At 45.0% G+C, this 19,932-nt stretch overlaps 1 protein-coding gene across 2 annotated transcripts in view; it reads right to left on the bottom strand.

The window, feature by feature from the left end:
- LOC147142252 (retinoic acid receptor gamma-like) overlaps nucleotides 1-19,932 on the bottom strand; it is a 40,025-nt gene that overhangs the window by 3,372 nt on the left and 16,721 nt on the right. Inside the window, exons 3-8 of one of the 2 annotated variants that reach the window (XM_086041997.1) lie at nucleotides 12,008-12,134; nucleotides 2,392-2,540; nucleotides 1,091-1,396; nucleotides 804-980; nucleotides 417-621; nucleotides 169-327 (exon numbers count right to left, since the gene is read on the bottom strand). In XM_086041997.1, the coding sequence (XP_085898123.1) occupies nucleotides 169-327; nucleotides 417-621; nucleotides 804-980; nucleotides 1,091-1,396; nucleotides 2,392-2,540; nucleotides 12,008-12,134 (1,123 nt within the window). The remainder of the gene's footprint in view (nucleotides 1-168; nucleotides 328-416; nucleotides 622-803; nucleotides 981-1,090; nucleotides 1,397-2,391; nucleotides 2,541-12,007; nucleotides 12,135-19,932) is intronic. The other variant, XM_086041996.1, reaches the window with a different exon arrangement.

The following is a 19,932-nucleotide window of genomic DNA, read 5'->3' as shown; positions in this document are numbered from 1 at the left end:
AAATGAAGGTGGGGGGATGAGTTTCAAGGGTAAGGCGGGGTGGTGCGTTAACGTAGTCAGTCACACTGCTCACCTCTGGTATCCTGTTACACGCTAATGCTTAAACAAACAGGCAAGTGTCTCCAAAGCAATTTGGTCAATTAGTGTGCTGTGGGCTGGCAAACTGACCTTTCGTGCTAATCCCTCGCAGGTCGGTGACTTTCATCAGCATGCGCGGGAACATGTGAGGCTTGTTGGGGCGCCGGCGGCGTGTGTAAATCTTCAGCGCCTCCAGCAGCGGCTCCTGCAGCTTGTCCACCTTCCCGGGTTCTTCCAGGTCCATGCGGTCTGACGGCGACGGCGGCGGCGAGACGGCGTGAAAATCTCGCCAAAGGCCACCGGGTGAAAAGATACAAAGCAGGCGAGGCTTGCCCTACCTCCGCAAATGAGGCAGATGGCGCTGAGGAGCCCCGTCTCCGTGTCGTCCATCTCCAAGGGCAGCAGCTGCCCGGCGAAGGCGAACACCAGGTCCGTGAGCGGGCCGAAGCCGGCGTTATGCATCTGGGTTCTGTTGAGGGTCAGGCCATCGGAGAAGGTCATGGTGTCTTGCTCGGGGGTGTAGCGCGTGCATATCCTCAGCATCTAAAGGCAGACGCAGGCGTTGGTTTGTATTTTTTTTTTTTTTTTTAACAAATCGACACTTGAGGAGGCTTGCTGGCAGCTGTTCACATTTTTGATGTTTTCGCTATTAAGCCGCGTGGCGAATGAGGCGGCATTGTGTGTGTGTGTGTGTGCGCGTGCGCGCGCGTGTGAGACGGCAGTACCAGGATGTCCAGACACGCAGACTTGAGGAGTGTGATCTGGTCGGCGATGGTTAGCGTGGTGAAGCCCGGTAGCCGCTTGGCAAACTCCACAATCTTGATGATGCACTTGGTGGACAACTCGCTGAACTTGTCCCACAGGCCCAAGTCCAGCTGGACTCTGTGGTCGGAGCTCGAGTTCTGCGAGAGAGACAAAAAAAAAAAAAAAAAAAAGAGGCGCGAAAGCGGCTCGGTGAGCTCGGGTCTGCGCTTGGACGCCGCCGCGTTGTCATTGTTCCTGCGACGCTCACTGTGGTGTATTTGCCCAGCTGGCACAGCGACGGGAATGTCTCCTGGTGGGCTTTGCTGACTTTGTTGACCAGCTCCTCAAGCTCGCCGCTCAGCTCGTAGTTCTCGGGCAGCGCCGCCTCCTCCTTCACGTCCTTCTTCTTCTTGTTGCGGTCGTTCCGCACGGCTTCTTTGGACATGCCCACCTCGAAGCACTTCTGAAGCCGGCAGTACTGACAGCGGTTGCGCGTCACCTTGTTGATCTGGCAGTTCTTGTCCCGGTGGCACGTGTACACCATGTTCTTTTGGATGCTGCGCCGGAAAAACCCCTGAGAAACAAAAATGGCGCTCGGATGAAATCTGCGAGGTAGCCTAGTTTTTAATTAGCGATGCCTGTTTTTTTTCTTTTATGGCGAACATGTCCTCTGCTAGATCTGTTTTTTTTTGAGGGTTTTTTTTGTGTTCTATAATGTCCGAAGTAGACTTTGCACAGATCAGCTTGATCGGTTGGAATGTCCAAAATTGCAGCAAGCACAATCTTGTTCACTCCAGGGATGTTTTGTGCCGCCATCGTTAATAATCCAAAAGGTTTCTCAACATATGCAGGCATATATTAAAATTTTGTATTTTAAAATAATTTTGTTTTTGGGGAGGGGGTATTGTTTTTTTGCCCCACAATTTCCATGTATTGGATGTTCATCAGCGTTTTTTGGGGTTTAATTATCCCCCCCCCCCCCCCCCCCAATGCATTCAATGGGTGTCAATTATATGCACTTTTTTGCTATTGGTGGGCCAATCCCCCTTGTGAATAATGAAGGTCAACTGTACAGTGAATAAATTTAGATTATCTAGATTGGTCCATCTTCTGATCAGATCAGTGACCGGTTATCTTTTTTGGGGGGGTTGAAGTCATGCATCTCGACTCAGATCTTTGTCGCGGAGGAGCTAAATTTAGCCTTGGTTTTAGTTGAAGTTACGGAGAGTCTTGAGTCATATGCTTTTTTTTCCTCTGATGAGTGGCTATTAAAAAGCTCAAGCTAACAAATAATTGCTTGATAATAAATGAATATTATATGTGTGATTGAATTAAAATAAGGCCACTATTTTAGTATGTATTCCTGTAATGACATTTTGGTTTTGTGGTGTGCCGTGAGATTTTTCTCAAGTAAAATTATATGCCTTGCAAAACCTTTTGACAGACTGCGCAGTACTAGCACGGCCACGCTAGAGGGCAGCAGACTGCTAACGATGAACCCAACGTGCCTCGTAGTCTCTCTTCTTTTTTTTCTTTTTTTCATTTTTTGTCAGTGGTGCTAGCTAGTACCTTGCAGCCCTCGCAGGAGCTGACCCCGTAGTGGTATCCGGACGACTTGTCCTGGCACACGAAGCAGGGCTTGTAGACGCGCGGCGGCGGCGGAGGAGAAGGCGAGCTGGGCACCATCTCCTCTGAGCTGGTGCTCTGGGTCTCCACGGCTGCGCACACAAGAAGCAGCATTGAACTTGTGCAAGCTGAACAGAGAAGCAACATTTGACAGCGAGCTCAAAAGGGGGGATTTTTTTTAAGAGAAACGGGAGGAGGGAGGCATCTGATTGACAGGGACTTAAAGGACACACACAATTAGCTGATGGCCAGATGGCCCCCGCTGATAAAACGCTGATTGGCAGCTGAGATTTGATTGGCTTCTCCATTTACTGGCCAACGGGGGGGGGGGGCATTCCTGTTGACTTTTTCTGGAGTTTTGTGCGTTTGTGTTCACAAGCTCACTTTTTTTTTTACGTGAAAGGCCATCCAATGGCCCTCATACCCCGAGGCCCATGTGAACAAACAAAAGCTGGAAGTTTACGAGGCTCGGCCCCTGTCCCCTCGGGGAAAGTGTATGATGACGATTGCTAAGCTAAAGCTGTGTTAAGATAAAGAGCAATGACGAAACCAACCAACGCAAAGCTCCCGTTATAATAAAAAAAAAAAAAAAAAAAAGCATCGGCCTCCTTTCCATTCGGAGGTGATGACTGAAGCGGCAGATTGTCCGGAACATGCCTTTCAACTTTCACCTTCGCTCACCCCAACTTCACCTTCCTCTACCCAGTCCCACCCCCACTCCCACCCCCTTGTTTCCTGGCCCTAAATTCCTCAGCGCAGGCAGGACGGAGTTTAATAGTTGCCCAGGCTTACAAGCGGCCCTATAAAGGTTGTGTCTGGGATGGGAAGGAGGCCCCCGGCTAGGCTGACGACCCCTTTATTGGTATCCAGTCACCTTGGGCAGCTATTCACACATACAGCTCCGTCGTCGCATCCCTTCCTAGTAAAAATTAAAGAATCCGGGGTCAGAACCCCCCCCCCCCCCCCCCCAAAGTCAATGCCCCTCCTGTCACCTACAGCGGACGACGCAGGACCCAACCAAATGTGGGTCCTCCCCCCCACCACCGCAGCAACCCTAAAATGAACCCGGCGGCCCGTCATTAACAAGAGTGGTAAGGTTTCAAAACGCAGAGAGGTAAAAGCACAAAGGAATAATCCAATAAAAACAAAAGAAAGGAGAAAGAAAGAGAAGGAAGGAGGTGAGCGCCAGGACACAAACTTCCCAGTGGACGAGAGCTTCAATCAAAGCTTGCCCATTTAACTTTGACCTTGGCTCAAGAGGGTCATTACTAACTACTTGCCCAGCAGGCACTTTCAAAGTTCAATGTGTGTGCAAGCGGCATTCAACAATTCACTCTTATGTCGGACAATTACACGCGGCCGCTTTGTCTCACGCCAAACGACCGTATTCCCAAAATGAGGAAAAAAGGCCCAACATTTTAGAGGCATCATATTGAACAAAACATGATCTGCTCTGGTTGAACGATATGAGTCTCAACGTTAGGTATGCTTAAGAGCTGGATAAAATAGGCTAGGATAAATGTTCTTTTTTTTTTTTTGATTGACTTGGGGGAAAATTCATTTTTAATTGTTAGCTTTTTAAATATTTTTACAGCTGTGGGCAGAATCACTTCCTGAACGTTCTCAACCGCTTTGACCGCAGCGCCGACCAAATCGAGCTCTCCGCCATTTTTTTTTTTTTTTCAAATGCCTGTGACGCAAGGTTTCGCCTCACACTTCTGAGACGGATCGAAAACCTCAGCTGCAGCCTTCCTGTGGTCGCTTGCATCTTCTCACCGTGCTCTCCCATTCCGAGAACAAACATTTGATCAATTGAAAACTTTCAATTGTCGATATCTGAATGTGAACGATTGTCTATTGGCGCGCTTCAAGTGCGTTTTTTTTACGTTAACGCGACCAAAAAATTAAATGGCAATATGCAAATTCTGATATTGCCGAACGATATTACCGCAAGGCGAACAACAATGTTAATGTGATATTCATTAAAAAAAACTAATTAAGCGGCAAAATCTGCCACAAGAATTTCTTAAAGCGGAAGTCAACGCAAACATTTTTTTTTTCAAGGATATGTTCTATGCAAGCCCACTAGTTGAAACACGGCATTCTGATTAACTTTGCGTTTGTGGAGTGTTAATCCACTCGTTTTTAGCCATCTCTGGGGGCGGCCATTTCGTCTTCTGTTGACCGAAAATGGCATCACAACTGCTCACAACGACCAATCACGGCTCAGATTCAGAAAACAAATCAGCCGTGATTGGTCGTTGTGAGCAGTTGTGATGTCATTTTCAGTGGACAGAAGACAAAATGGCCGCCCCCCAGGGATGGCTAAAAACGAGTGCATTTTGCTGCTTAATTTATATTCCACAAACGCAAAATTAATCAGAATGCCGTGTTTCAACTAGTGGGCCTGCTGGGAACATATTCTTGAAAAAAGAAAAAAAACATGTTTGGGTTGACTTCCGCTTTAAATGAACTTTGTATGTTTACATTCACATTTGGCTCACCCGGCAGAGATTACATAGCCATTCGTGTTAGCATGTTTCCAAGTCGTGTCCACAGAAGAGCTTTCTGCCGGGAATATACAAATACCGTCCTAGCGGCGCTGTTGACTTTTGAGGCTTTCGAGCTCAGGTGAGAGGGCTTGTGGGCGGAGCTAAAAACGTAAGCCGACCCGTCGATACGCTAACAATGCAAGAGAGTGTCTCCGAGAGGGAAAATAGATGCCATTCGAGCAGAAGTAGCGCATCTGGCGCCAGTCGACGGCTACTGACTGACGGCGTCTGACTGTGGTGAGAAAGGAGGAGGAGGAGGAGGAGGAGGCGGCCAGCGCCGAAGGTAGAAAAGGAAAGGGAGGGCGAGACGCTACCTGGCGTGACGAAAAGAGGGAGAGGAGCCAAAAAGTGTCAGCAGGCTGTCATCAGCCTGAACTGCGCGCGGCCTCTCGGAGGCTCGGCTCGGTCTTAACCTGCAGCTCACCCCGCCGTGTGTCATAACATCCATCAGCACACCTTTTGGAGGAGCCGCGAGAGACGACATGACTGGCGGGAATCGGCGTCCACGTCGGACCTCAACGCCTTACACTGGGGCCACGGCGCGCACGTGTTTTGGGAACGTCCCGGCAGACTTTCTGTCACCTACATCAGCGTACAACTATTCCACCGCCACGTTTGTGTCTTGTTAACATCCCTTCCTTCCTTCCTTTCAGCCATGAGTTTAACGTCTCATCAACACAGTCCAGTTTGGCCCCGTAGTTGACACCTAGCTCACGTTTGGAAACGCAGCCTGTTGGCCCCGTCATGTCTCCGCCGTCCATTTGGCGTCTCTTTGGACTTGACCAATCTGCCAGTGTGTGCTTTACGCTGACATTGAAGGTGTTTTTTTTTTTTATTGCTTGTGGGGGGGTGGCTGTGTGGACGACATCGTGACATATGGCATGCAGCTTGACTTTGGCCCGGGCGGCGGGGCGGGGGGGGTTGCACACAGGGACATTCACGTTAGGGAGGTGTTGAGGATTGTCCATTGTGAACCTCGAAACTGGACCCAATTTCAGTCCGACCGTGAGTTTTTCTTTGGCTGTTTTGTGGTTCCAGCACAGACTGGCACCAACTAAAGCAAAAATTAAAAAGTGTGAAGTAGGGCTGCAATAATTCAGTGAACCTGGTGCACCCCCCCCCCCCCGCCCCCGCCTCCCCGCAAGTACAAAATCAAATTTCATCCGCTTACTCAATTAATCGACGGGATAATTGGTAGAATAGTCAATTCTAAAAATTAGAAGATGTATTGACTCTTTGAGTGTTTACCGATACCGAGGAGTGAAACAACTAGTACTTTTGATTCATAAAATATCATTTACCACAATGACAACAAATTGTGAGCAAAGACCTTTCTTTCCGACTCAGATGATTATTCAGTGATGTGTGTGTATGGCGCCGACTACTGCCGAGAGGGACTTACTTGACGTTAGATTTTGGTTTTGGATACCTAAGTATCAGTGGCTGATATCGGCAGCCTCCACGAGTACCCAATACCTTAAAATAAGGCTGGTATCAGTACTCACCCATCCCTATTAAAAAATATTAGAGCAGCCCGAGTTTTCTGAAGGGCATAAAACTAGAAATATAATTTATTGCGTAAGACCCATCTCTAATCTGGCTGCTCAGTACAGTATGCTAAATCAAGCATAGATTGATTTAAATAACACTGCTCAACAGATTTTTACTCAGAGCTGCAAGTGACCTTTTCCAAATCAGAATTTCATAATAATATAATATGTAAAATAGTAGAATAATATTTTTAGCAATATTGATGAGTTAAGGGTTAGGTTTGGCAACAGGTGGAATTTTTCTTTCCTGAAACGCCATGACGCATGCTAAACACATGCTAAAATCCAAAATGCCCAAGCCTTTATAGGTCAAACCTCGGAACAACATTTTTTGGGAATATCTCAAAAACCTGATGTGCTCGAGAAAAAAAAAAAAGAGACATTTTTTTTAAATCGGCATCAAAAATGCATTCAGCGACACAAAGTCATCTCCGATTCAAATTTGCCGTTGCCTGGCGTAATAAAACAAAACTGCACACGCAGTAATCTCCCGCGCCACACCGATACAACAACAACAACATTCCTTTTCTTTTTTTTTTTTTTCTTTCTTTTTACCCTTGTATGACAGTTAAGAATGTTGTAAATGCACAAAGTGAGCTGCCTTCAGCAATCCTGCATGTCCCGAAACACTACCCGTCCATCAAGTGGTTGAAGGCTGGGTGGGTTTCTATTATATTACTTTTATTGGACTTTTGAACACCTGCACGGCAGTTATGAATGTTCAAATGATGCCTGAAGAATTTTATGCCTACAAGAGCTGGAGGGGATTCACCCAATTTGAATTTTCCCACCTCAAACTGTCAATCAAAGCCCACGTCGGAGGAGAACCATGACCAAGTGAAGCCCTGCGTCCAAATACAGCTACAGGAAAACCTCATGAAAAATGTGCGTGATTATAATCATTTCAAATGCAGCACTTGGGTTTCTTACAATAATTCTGGCTCCACCTAATGTTCGGCAGCACCCTGTGGAATGTGCGTGCACATGTGAATATGCGCGGGTGTGTGTGTTGGACCGCCGCGCGGGGGCCACGGGTGGGAGGAAGCGGCCTCGCACATACGCACAAACGCGCGGCCAAGACGCGAACGTCTGCCTCGATTCGCCGACATCATAATCGATTGCTGCTGTCATTGTCAAGTGCTTCGAGTCACTTTGTGGTCGCGCAGCGATGGGGGGGGGGGGGCGGCCGCCGTAAATATGCTGAGTGAGTAATTACCACAACAGCGGGGAGGAGACGGGGGAGATGTGAGTGACAATCCCTTTCATCAGCTGTTCTAAGTTCAATACCAGCACCCCCCCCACCCCCAACTCAACCGCCCCAACCCCTCAGTAATAACCCTCTCCTTCCCCTCTGTCCTCTCCTGCCTTCCTGCCCGGCTAGGAGGAGGAGCCCTTCCTGTCATTGGTAGCGCCTCTTAAAGGAAAGACTGTGAAAACCGGGCTGCTGTCCAGAAGACGGCTCCATAAAAAACAAAGCACCAGACATTTAAAAAGGAGGTAGACACACACACGCGCGCGCGCGCGCACACGCACCCGCACATAACGCTTGCACAAGCTCACCAGAAACCCTGGACAAATACTTCAACTTGACAAGCTTCACACACTTGCGAACAACGCCCTTGGATTTCAGATGGACTCCACAAATGTGAATCATCGGCAGCTTAGCGCTCCGATCGCGTCGGGCCCGACAACTCGCATACCAACATTGGCGTCGTTTTAGTTTGCCCTGACTAATGTGGGGAGGGGGAGGCGTATTAGACAGCTTGTTAAATACGGCTTTGTCCCGCCAATATATCATCAGGCCTTCAATACACCCTTCGTTCTCTGAGATGCACAATAATGAGCCAAACACGTGCTCTTAGCAAAATCAGGAGACATTAAATCTCATTTATAGTGTTAATTAAAAAAAACAATGCAAACTCATACATAACCTGTATTGTTGTATTTTAAAGATTTTGAGTGTGATTGGGATTGTTCTCATAAGTATTTTGTACACAAAGGTAACATTATTCGTAGGTGAAAAATACTAATTTTAGGGTTACTTAAGTTAAAAAAAAAATACAACAGAATACAGTATTGACAAATGCAGTCAAACTGACTCAACCCACATTATGAATTTTTTTTTTTTTTTGCCAAATGTACAGACTTTTATTTTGCTAGTCTGCTCCGCACCTAGAAATGATCACAACAAAAATTACCAGTGAGGACTTTTTAAAGTTACCATGTATTCAAAGTTGTGTTTATTTTGCTAAAAAAAAAAAAATTAGAAAAAAAAACAATGGGTTGACTAATTTCAACAACAATGTCCACATGACTCCAGTACTGCAGAGGTGCAACAATTAATCGACCACTAATCAATAATTATTTTGATAATCGAGTGTTTAGAATTGTGCAATTTTTCAGAATTTCAGCCTCTCAACAGTACGTATTCTCAGATTTCTGTATTCCTCAATGGGAGCAAACTTGTTTTTGTGTTGAATCAACATAAGCCATGAAGACATCTGCTTTTAGTTTGGAATACAAAGTATGTACAAATACTTTGAACATGTTTGCCGATTTACTGACATGTAACTGAATCATAATTAATTTGTTTGCCCATTTTCTGTAGTGTCAATTTAAAAAGATGTCCTATTTTTTCAATGTAGGGATGGAAATTTAAAACGTATTTTCTTATCCGATTCATCGATTAATCGAAACATGAATCGATTGTTAAAATAATCATTAGTTGCAGTCCTGCGGCAATGTAGTGCTAAACTTTTCATTGTATTTTACACTAACCACATGCGACATTATCTTTGTATTTACCACTCTAACGAGTTCTAAGAGCTTCCGTTATCTCGAGCTCATCTTGACTTTTAAGATAAGTGATAAGACAGACAGAGCGGCCCAAAGCACATTCAAGGGTCTTTCGCAGGTTTACAGACTATTGCTGTAGCCTCAAAACGCAAACAAAAACTTCCTGACTCATGAATGAGGGACGGCACATCTCACTCTGGAGACGCGGTGGTCCCGCGGCATTGGTGAAGTCGATTTGAGGCAGGAGATGTCCCCCTCAAGGCCTGAAACGCCAAGATGTAAGGAGTCAGTGGGAGGGGGGGGGGGGGGGGGGGAGGTTGCGGGGGTCGTGGGGGCTAATCCCAAAACCAAATTCATCCCTCTACTCCTCTTTCATGCCCCCACACGCCTGCTAATCTCTTAATTGAGGCCTTTTCTAATTATAATGGCTTCATTAAAAGCTGCGGGTTACACAAGACGAGGCGTGTAAAGTGAGCCGTGCGCGAGGAGGACATCAGAGAGGCGGACCAACACACACTCCCGGATGGGGCCATCGGGGGCGAAAGGAGAGTGGATGCTCCAAAGCAGAGAAGAAACAAAACGTCACACCGGAGACGCCGGCGTGCAGTGACACACTTCGCTATGGACGCCGCTCCTTTTAATGCCCATTGACGGCCGTACAAAGGAAGGCGCAGAGGTGCTCAACTGACCCAAATGCATAGAAAAAAAAAACAAAAAAAAAACGCAGCAAAGCGTGCAAAGCTTTCCAGAGATCACGTTTTCCTGCACCCGAATCTAACTCTTGAGGATCGGCCGATAGCGAGTCCCGATCCGAAAAGACAGCAATGCATTAAGAAAATTCAACAGGCATCTAAATTGCCTCAATGGTCTTCATTTTTTTTTCTTTTTTCGATGACACATGATATGTTTTATATGGCCAGCACGGCAGTGGTTGAAAACAAGGAAACAAATAAAATGGACGTGTCTTTGATAGAAACGGACTAAAAACCTTTGTTTTGGAGCAGTAACAAACTAAAGATCTGGAAATGGCGTCTCAGTGCAACCTTGTAAAAGTTCAACTAAGAGGTAGTTTCACAGTAGTCGCAAATAAAAACTTCAAATCACATTTCAGGCTAGCGTGGAATGTAGACCGACTGGTCTAGTATTGAAATCAACATGACGTTTAAAGGGAGGTGTATTGATTTGGTTTTGAGTTTGTCTTCTCAAATCTGACTCAAATCGTTTTTGCTGAGCAGCGTCGTTTGATTGAATCTCGGCTTCGTCAATTTATCACGCTGTAGTCGTAGCGCATCAATAGTTAAGCTACGACTTTCGTATTAATCGAATGACTTTGAGCAATGACACACAAGGTCGAGTCTTGTTTTTCTCTTGATCACGTGACGTTCCAAAAGACAGCTAAATGCATTCAAAGCTTTTTTTCCCCCTCTATTCATAATTTCGATCATCCCCGAAGAGAGCACTATTAAGTAGTTATTTAAAAGAACTATCACGCAGTAGAAAGATTCATATTTGGCAGCATTTAAGCCTCCAAAATTGTTGGTAAACAAACAGTCTCGTTTTGATTTGCGTGAAAGGTATGAGGTGAGTCACACTCATTTGCGTGTTCCTCTTCAAATAGACCAACAGGTTAGTCCAGGAGTCAAAACGCTTCTCGCTCAACAGTTTCTTTGCTCTAATGTGGAGTAAAGCAAAGTAGTTGAACGCAGTTCAACAGTTCGGTTCTTCACTTGAGCGTTCCTAAAACACTTTTGTTCAACAAGTTGCCTGAATGGCCATTTGTGTAAGTGCGCCTTTTCGACTGGCGTCCGTGGACGCTCCCGAGCGAGTCGGGACAGGCCCCGCTGTGGTGTTTGTCAAGCCGACTGCTCATCCGTCATCGTTAGCGCACACCGGCGACTGTCCGAATGATTACTGAAGATAAATAGGCTCGAGGTGCTCGGCCCGAGACGCTTCGAAGCACTTGAGCGCAGCGAGGGGGGGCGTAAGGGGGATGGGGGGGGGGGGGGGGGGCATGCTGGATGTCTGACTGGCACTCTGCAATTTGACTTGAATAGATAGAGTCAATGTTTGCGTTTGCGCAGCACAGGGCCAACCGGAATAAAAGAGCTCCACAATGAGCTCCATGACCAGAACAAAAGATCTGCTTTTGTTATTATCTTGAGCGGGATTGTTCCAGTGTCCACACTTGATGCAACGCGGGCCTCGGTAAAGCTGGCACACAAACGCCGGCGCGCTGCCGCGGCCCGCAGGGAAGCCAAAAGTGTAGAAACGCGCACGGGTCACGTCAAGTGCTGCGCTGCATGTGACTTTCGCGCAACGAGGCCAAATTACAACAATGTTCGCCTTCAATCTGTCAAAGCCGTTTCTGTTTGGACGTTGTTCCGCTCTGGCCGCCGGGTCGGGTCCGGCATTGTTTCAAGCGGCTGTCAATCACGCCAAGTCATTCGCCAAGACAACAAACGCGATGATGATGAATGTGTGGCGCTTAAGTCCCACGCAAAGCCCGCTAAGCACATAAACAAACGGACGGCGGGGGTGAGAATGCTCACAGGGCGCTGAGTGGAATCTGCCTCTTCCTGTGGAGAGAGCGCCGCGACAACCCCGGTGCTGACCCTGATAAGGAGCAAGCAACGCGATGGAGGAGATGGGCCCGGTACTCACACTGGAGGCTGCCGGCCCCGGCCCAGGCGAAGGGGTCCAGGCTGGAGAAGAACGGGGGGGCCTTGGACAGCATGCAGGAGCCCTGCGCAGACACATCGTAGAGGGGCCGCGGGGCCAGCCCCAGAGCCTCCATGCAGTCGAACATGCCCGACTCGCAACACGCTAGGGAAAAGTGCCACTCCGGCTAAGTTGATGGCTCGAAAGCGGTCTCTCCAGTTTTCCGAGGAGCACCTTCCCTCTGCCCTCGGGTCACTCGGTGGACCTCAGCTCTGTAACCGATCTCCGTTCCCCTCTCAGCGGCTCTGTGGGCCTCTCGCTCTCCGCCACAGGCACAGGCAAGGCAGGAGCACATGGGGGCGGGGTCCGGGGAGGAGGAGTGGGAGGGGCCGGGCGTGCGCTCGATGTCTGATAGGCCACGCGCACAACCTCCGGTTTCCCTCCGAATCGACCTCCAACTTTTCCAGCTTCGTATTTCAGATTGGATGCAAGTAAGAGCAAATGCTACGGCCTGCCTTGCAATACACTTTTGAACTTTCTTTCCCTCTATGCAATGACTTCGGCATGAAACGCTGTCTTTTTTTTTTTTACCCCTCAAATGAAATGACACCCTGCTCCGTTGCCGTTAGCGATGAAAATAAACGACAGTAACACTTGAAAAAAAAAATCACTTCACACCTGTTGAAAGGGAGACAGGAGCGTGTTGAGGGATGAGCGCTACATTGAGATGATTGACTACGGGGAGGTCGAAGTGCTTACACAAACAAGCTTAGTCATGATGCAACCATTTTGAAAAATGTCTTCATACATGGAACTTGATTAAAAAACATGAGATTCATGGCATGGTTAAAGGGCTGATTTGAAAATATTACAAAAACCTTTTTTTTTCCTTTAATATGCACTATGTTTTAGAGGGGTTTTTTTTAGGGAGGGGGGATGATAATGAGATTTCTTTTTTTTTTTTAATGTTTTCAAAATAACAGGAAGAAAATGGAACAACAAATTCAACAACCAAGAAGTGGACAGTTTAAAATCAGGCATGTCCAGCTCCGGTCCTCAAGATCCGTTGTCCTGCTTGTTTTTCCATCTCGCCCTGCTGCAAACACCTGATTCCAATGATCAGCTCATCATCAAGCGACGAGAGTGTTTTTTTATGCTGCATCCCATATTTATTTAATTCACCATTATTGAAAAAATAAATATAGCCTCTCTGTCACCAATCCAGTCCATCAACTATTGACGGCGCTGTGATTGTGTTAACAGGAACAAACACAAGCTAAATACAGTCTCTGTTATTGTTTTTGCTTAATTGCTTGATAAATGTTGAGTATGGGTGCCCTTTCTTTTTGGCTTGAGCACCGGCCTACCCAAAATGTCAGTGTACATGCATGCTGATTTCAATCACCTGGATGAATTGAGAATCAACAGAGACGTAGAAAAAAAGCTTGATTTTGAACAAGTACATTGGTATTTCTTTAAAGATATTGAGGCAATAATTTAAAAATGAATAAGGCAGCTTTTGCTATCAGGCAAATAATGATATTTTAGGACAAGCCAAAAAAAAAAGTTGATATCCTTTTGACGATGGCCCCATTATGTTTCATTGCAAAATCTTAACATTTGCAAATCATAAATAAATACATGAATAAATAAATACAAAAATAAACCCCCCCAAATCCTTTGTAATAATATGTTCTATGCGCCTTGACTAATATAAACAAGGCATTCTGATTAATATTGTGTTTGTGGAATAAGAGTTTGGCTGCAAAATTTACCCGTTTTTAGCCATCTCACGAGGCGGCCATTTTGTCACTTCTGTCTCCCGAAAATGACATCACAGTTGCTCAGGGATCGGGTAAAGACCAATCATGGGTCAGCTTAAAAAAATAGATGAGCTTTGATTGGTCGTTAGCTGAGCCCTGAGCAACTGTGATGTCATTTTCAGTCGACAGACGTGACAAAATGGCCGCCCCCTGAGATGGCTGAAAACAGGTGCATTTTACTGCTTAACTCATACTCCGCAACCACAGTATTAATCAGAATGCCATGTTTCAACTTGTGGGCCTGCACAGAACATATTCTTGTAAAGAAACATTTTGGGTAGACTTCCCCTTTAAAACTGGGTAGTCAAAATATCTCTAGAATCTGTAAAATTGTTATTATTAAATTATTAACTATGTTACAAATGTCATAATATTATTTTTTTTGTGGTTATTATGGAGCATTGTCAAACACATTTTTTTCCCCAAATTATACCTAGCCTAGATTTGTCATACATTGAATAAGGTCCAAGTGCTCTTTTTTTTTTTTTTAAACAACGTCATATATCTCTCACATAGTTTAAATCATGACTTTTTTTCCCCCTCTTTTCTCCGAAAGCATTCTCTGTTATGTCTTGAGTCCCGGCATGTGCGGCGCTATCTAATTCAATTCTTTCAAGAGGGGTCCAAACTGATTAAGTTGTGCGTGTTCAGCTTATTGGACCGCAGGACCCAAAGTGTGAGCGTGCTGCAGGCGACGCACACACACACGCACACACACTTGCACACACACTCGCTGGCCTGCGGTGTGAATAGTTTGTATACTAGACAGCTTCACTCTCCTCCCTCCACTCCTCCCTTTCCTTCCCTCCTTCAAGAGGGATGAACTCTCGAAGAAACCCCCACTGGGGCTCCAACACCCCCCCCCACCCCTGCACACATACATATACACACACATGCACACTCACTCCCAAACATGTCATGCCTTCGGCTTTGTACACTCACAGTATTACAATTGTTTTTTTCTCCCCCCCCCCCCCGTCTTTGTTTGTTTCTTTTCAAACCCCTGACTGCATGAATACATTATGATATCCAAGTTAAAGTGATGCTGCGCTCTATTTCACACATCTTATGAGCTCTCCTCCTCCGACCCACTCTTGTTTTTCTCATGTTGTTTTACCTGTCTTTCAACATCACGGCCGGGCACACAAACACACGCTATAATGACACACTGCAGGGAGTAGAGTGGCACAATAACAGCCCGCTGAGCTCTCTCCACACCTTGAGACAATTACCCTCCCCGCCTCGCAGCACCCTGCCCCCTGTTGCTGCTTTGTGCAAAAGAGACACACAAATACGGGGGAATGTGAAAGCGGCAGCAGCAGCAGCTTCGTTTTCGCCAGCTCACCGAGCGGGCCAAAAATTGCACGCGTTTTGCCCCGTTAAAACACTGGCAAAGCGGCGGATTCTGCCTCATACTTTGAGAAGAGGGTCACGTTGCAAGCGTTCGCGATCAGGTTCGTCGGCTATTCATCCCGTCGTCATGTCTGACACAAACACACAGAGCTGAACAATGGCCCCTCTCTCTCTCTCTCTCTCTCTCTTTCTCTCTCCAGCTCGGCCGCAGATATTTGCACAAAGTCTCACTGCGGCCATCAGAGAGCGCACAAATAAGTCACAAATGCGAGGAGCACGGCATTCATGAATGTTGGAATGTGCAGCCTACAGAGTGGCAATGGAAATATCTGTGTGTGTGCGTGCGTGTGTGTGATATTAGTAACTTGAGGCAGTGGGACTTGTGTGTTTTTCTTTGTGTCTGTCATCACAGGCACTCAGTTCAAGCGTACACACATAGCTGTGCGTCGGCGCGCGCGCGCGCGCACACACTTACAAAGACTGACTGAATTTGTGTGATGAAACCAGCAAAGTACATTGCGTTCATTACAGGGAAAAAAGAAAACAAATGTTTCCTCATTACATCAATGCGGTGACATATTTACGTGTTTTTTTTTCTTTTTTTACGTCTACAAAACATTCCACAACAAATCTCAGGACGAAAGAATTTTCCTGTTTGCACTGGATGACATAGAGTGGATATAAAAAGTCTACACACCCTTGTTCCAACGCCAAGTTTTTGCGATGTGGAAAAAACACGAGCTCAAGATAAATCATTTAGAAAATGTTTCTACCATTACTTTGACCCACAGCCTGTACAACTCAATTTTCTTTTGAACTCTTTTTGAGAGGTGAAGTAAAAATAACCAACTGAGATAATGTGGTTGCACAAGTGTGCACACCCTCTTTTAACAAGGATGTGGTTGGCTTACGAATTTACATCACATTCAAACTCATGATAAACGGGAGTCAGCACATACTTTCCACCATTTAAAGTTCCTCTGATTAACCCCAAATAAAGTTCAGATGTTCTCGGCTCTTCCTGACATTTTTTTTTTTTTTTTAACTTCTCACAGAAGCCTTCCAGTGTTTGCGCTGATACTGACTGCCATTTCGATCAGTTCATAATTCCAGCCGCCTTTTCAAAGCAAAGTTGCAGCTGAAAGAAAAACAGCCCCAAAGTTTTAATGCCGCCACCACCTTGCTTCACTGTAACCGTGGTGTTCATTTGGTGATGGGTGAGCAGTGTTGTGTTGTGTGCCAAACGTACTGCAGCTCTTCGAATTATGGCCCAAAAGTTCAACCTTGGTTTAGTCAGGCCATTTGGGGTCAGTCGTGTTCGGCGTTACTCAGAGGCACTTTAAACGGTGGCAGGTGCGTGCCGACTGCCATTTAACATGAGTTTGAATGCGATTGGTTAAGTCTGACCTCTGCCACGTCCCAGCGATAAAAGGGCGTACGCACTCAAGCCACACATTATTTCGGTTGTTTATTTTTGCTTCCCCTCTGGAAAAAGATGTTCAGTGTTGCTGTCACATCAACGGCGGAAAAAGCATGGAAATTATTTATCTTTGTCTCATTAAAAAAAAATATATATATACATACTACAAAAACTGACATTTGAACAGGGGTGTGTAGACTTATTATAACCACTGTGTTCAACGAAATATATTTGAAAAACCCAAGGGTGTCCAATGGGATTAAGTTCATTATTTGCCGCTTGCATTAGGAAAATAAAAGACATCTTATTGTATGAGTCAATAAGCCGCCACGAGCTTTTGAAGTTGATACTGTATGCGCTTACTTCAAGTGCACCAATGTTTCATCTCATTAGGGAACACCGCGCACGGATTAATTAGCAAAATAATGAGAGATCACTGCTGCTTTATTTGATGTAAAGGAATGGCCAAGCGATCGGGATGGAAACCCTCGGAGAACCATTTCAAACAGCCAAAGCGGGACCTTGTTGGCATGTTAGCAATTAGTATTCAAAAGGCACCATCCATCAAGTGGCTTTATATCTCCCCGCTGCGAAGCGAGGCTACCCTTCGAGAATTGGGTGTCATGATGAATCAAAACATTGAGTTCAAACATGAAAAAATAGCTAAGTGGGATATCATAGCTGCTTTGCATTTTTTTATTCCTTCTTCACGCTTGGATTAGATTTAGATTTCTGTGCACTCTATTGCTATTTGTATTTGTTTTAAACGGTTGTTTCGATCGCGTTGGCGTAAGTGTACATTTTTACCAAAGCAAGATTCCCACACTCACGCAGAGTGTGGGAATCTTGCTTTGGTAAAAATGTCAAATCTCTCCATCTAGCTATCTAAACTAAAAGAGGCTAAAGAAACATGCAATTCCAAGAAAATTCCAAATAATTAAATATTATGCTTTAGAATAAGAGAAACATTAAAGCTGCTTTAACAGTAGTTATTCATATTTATATGTTATTTAGAGGCTATGCAATATACTGTATTTTGTAGATTGTAACGGAATTAACCCTCTTCTTATTTAGCTTCTTCTTGGCGTTCTAAGCGTTAGCATGTCTGGTTCGAATCTCAGCTCAGGCATGACCTGTTTGGAGTTTGCTTCTGTGGAATTTTTTGAATGGCAAACTTCAACTACAGCAGTATCTCGATAGAACGATCATAATTACAATCGCCGTCTGCTGCCTGCCGCTATTTCCCATCATCAGCGCCACTAAATCTCAACTACATGACTTCAAGCACAAGTCCGACACATCTGTCTTCGTGTGTGATAAAGCACCGGGAGCGACATGTTCGAGATGTAATCGCATGCTGTGAGCTGCTAGCCTGGTGAAATATATGCCGCTATAGGGTCCACTAAACGACTGCAGATCAAATGATAACAGCTGCTCTTGCGTGCACAATTACACACACGCGCGCACACGCAAACAGATTGACAGGCATGTTGGGCCCCATGCCCATTTCGCAGGATAGTGGCACCCAAACACGCTGTGTTAAAATGTTTGAAATGTTGTTCTTGTGCGCGTCCCTGTCCACTGGGAGCGCTGCATTGTGGCTAGAAGATTATGCGGCTGGCCGGGACATGACTGCAGCAGGCTCATGTGGACGCTACACTCAGCGGGGGAAGTTCAGGTGGGTGTTCGGTTACATACTGTAAATGCAGCTATTTATATCCGGGACAGTACATTTTAGACAAATTGGGATGGCAGTCAAATGAACTCGGCTTTGGAAATGAGAAGTTGCAGGAGGAAGAATGGAAAATGGGGCGAGTTAGAGATGCCAGTTTGCTTCCGGAACTTCCAGGAATAAAGTTGGATTAACATACCCAGACTATATGATTAGAAATCCGGTTCCCCTTACATGTATACGCGTCGTCAAATGAATGTCGTAGACGTAGTAGGAATCTGGCCGACCTAACTTTACATTCATTTACAAGAAAAGACAAATACTCTTTGGATTGACCAGGGAAAATAAATACATGATCTTAAAGAGGGCATAAAGCATAAAAATTGAAGAAAAACAGCATTATAGACTACGGTGGAATATCTATGAAGAGCCCTTTCCCAAAACGAGACAAAAAAAAAAATCATTTTATTATGCACAGACTACAGTCTAAACTCTTTTTTTTTGTTGTTGAATTGTTATAGCTGTATAAAACATTCATTACATTCACATTTGAATTAGACTGAAAATAACGCATCTATTTTGTGCGTCCATGACAAGTAAAAAAACAAACTGTTCAATTAAAAAACGTTTGCATTTAATGACTTTTGACTGGCATCCAGTAATTACGGGAGGACTTGTTGAAAAACACCAGGAGCATTCAGCAATTTTTTTTTTTTGTTCACTGCTTTTAAGCGTCACCATAGCCACAAGAGCCAAGCCAGACCAAGTGATAACTTTAAAGCACTTGGGACTATACAGATGTAGAATTTTGTCATGTTCAAATATGAAATACAAAAGACAGTTTCTCCCATATGCTTACAATAAATTGGACTTCTTTAAAGTGATGTAGCCTAAATGTGTTCTCTAGTTAGTCCAAACACAGACCCCGAGTCTTCTCTTGGGGATAAATGCAAAGTTAGGGTCTGGTTTCAATCAATTCAATGCAATACTTCACATTTTTCAGTGCCATTAAATGCGATGAAAGGAAGAAGAAGGATAATACAAAGCACAAATACAAAGAGGAGCCACTTATTTTTGGATATCTTCTCCGAATGGGAGCTTATATTGTATTTTTGTACAGTGAAACATGCAGACTCTGTTCACTATCCCGAGCTTGGAACCTGCAGCGCCATTTCAGCTTACTTCATGCTAATATTGACAAGGATGACAGCGTACTTTGCAAGCAGAAAGTGAACATGCTAATATGTCATTTAGAGAGACACGCTTCTTCCCACTCAGAGAAGTTAATGTTTGTATCACTTCATATCTATATGTTTTGGAATGCATAAAAAAAAACAAAAAAAAAAACGTGGCCCTCACCATCAACTTAATTCAAGAAAAACTTGACAATGATCAACAACAAACTGTCTGAACCAAGATAAGAAAGGACCATCTGTTCAGCAGTCACTAGACATTTTCTGAACGCCAACCAGCCACAACATTAGGTACACCTGCTCAATCTAATGAGGCCCAATCTAGTAGTTGTATAAAAAAGTATGCCTTACACTTTTAATGGACACTGTCAGGTATGATTTTACAGTATGCTAATCATGTTTGTAGTTGCAATTAAGTATGTTAAAAGCAGAAAGACCTTGTGACAGAGCTGAATGAGATCATCAAA

Source organism: Filicampus tigris, chromosome 9 (genome assembly GCF_054856515.1).
Source record: "Filicampus tigris isolate MCC_2025a chromosome 9, RoL_Ftig_1.0, whole genome shotgun sequence".
Taxonomy (NCBI): Eukaryota; Metazoa; Chordata; class Actinopteri; order Syngnathiformes; family Syngnathidae; genus Filicampus; species Filicampus tigris.
The sequence above is the reverse complement of the archived record's forward strand: the minus strand, read 5'-3'. Positions and strand labels throughout refer to the sequence as shown.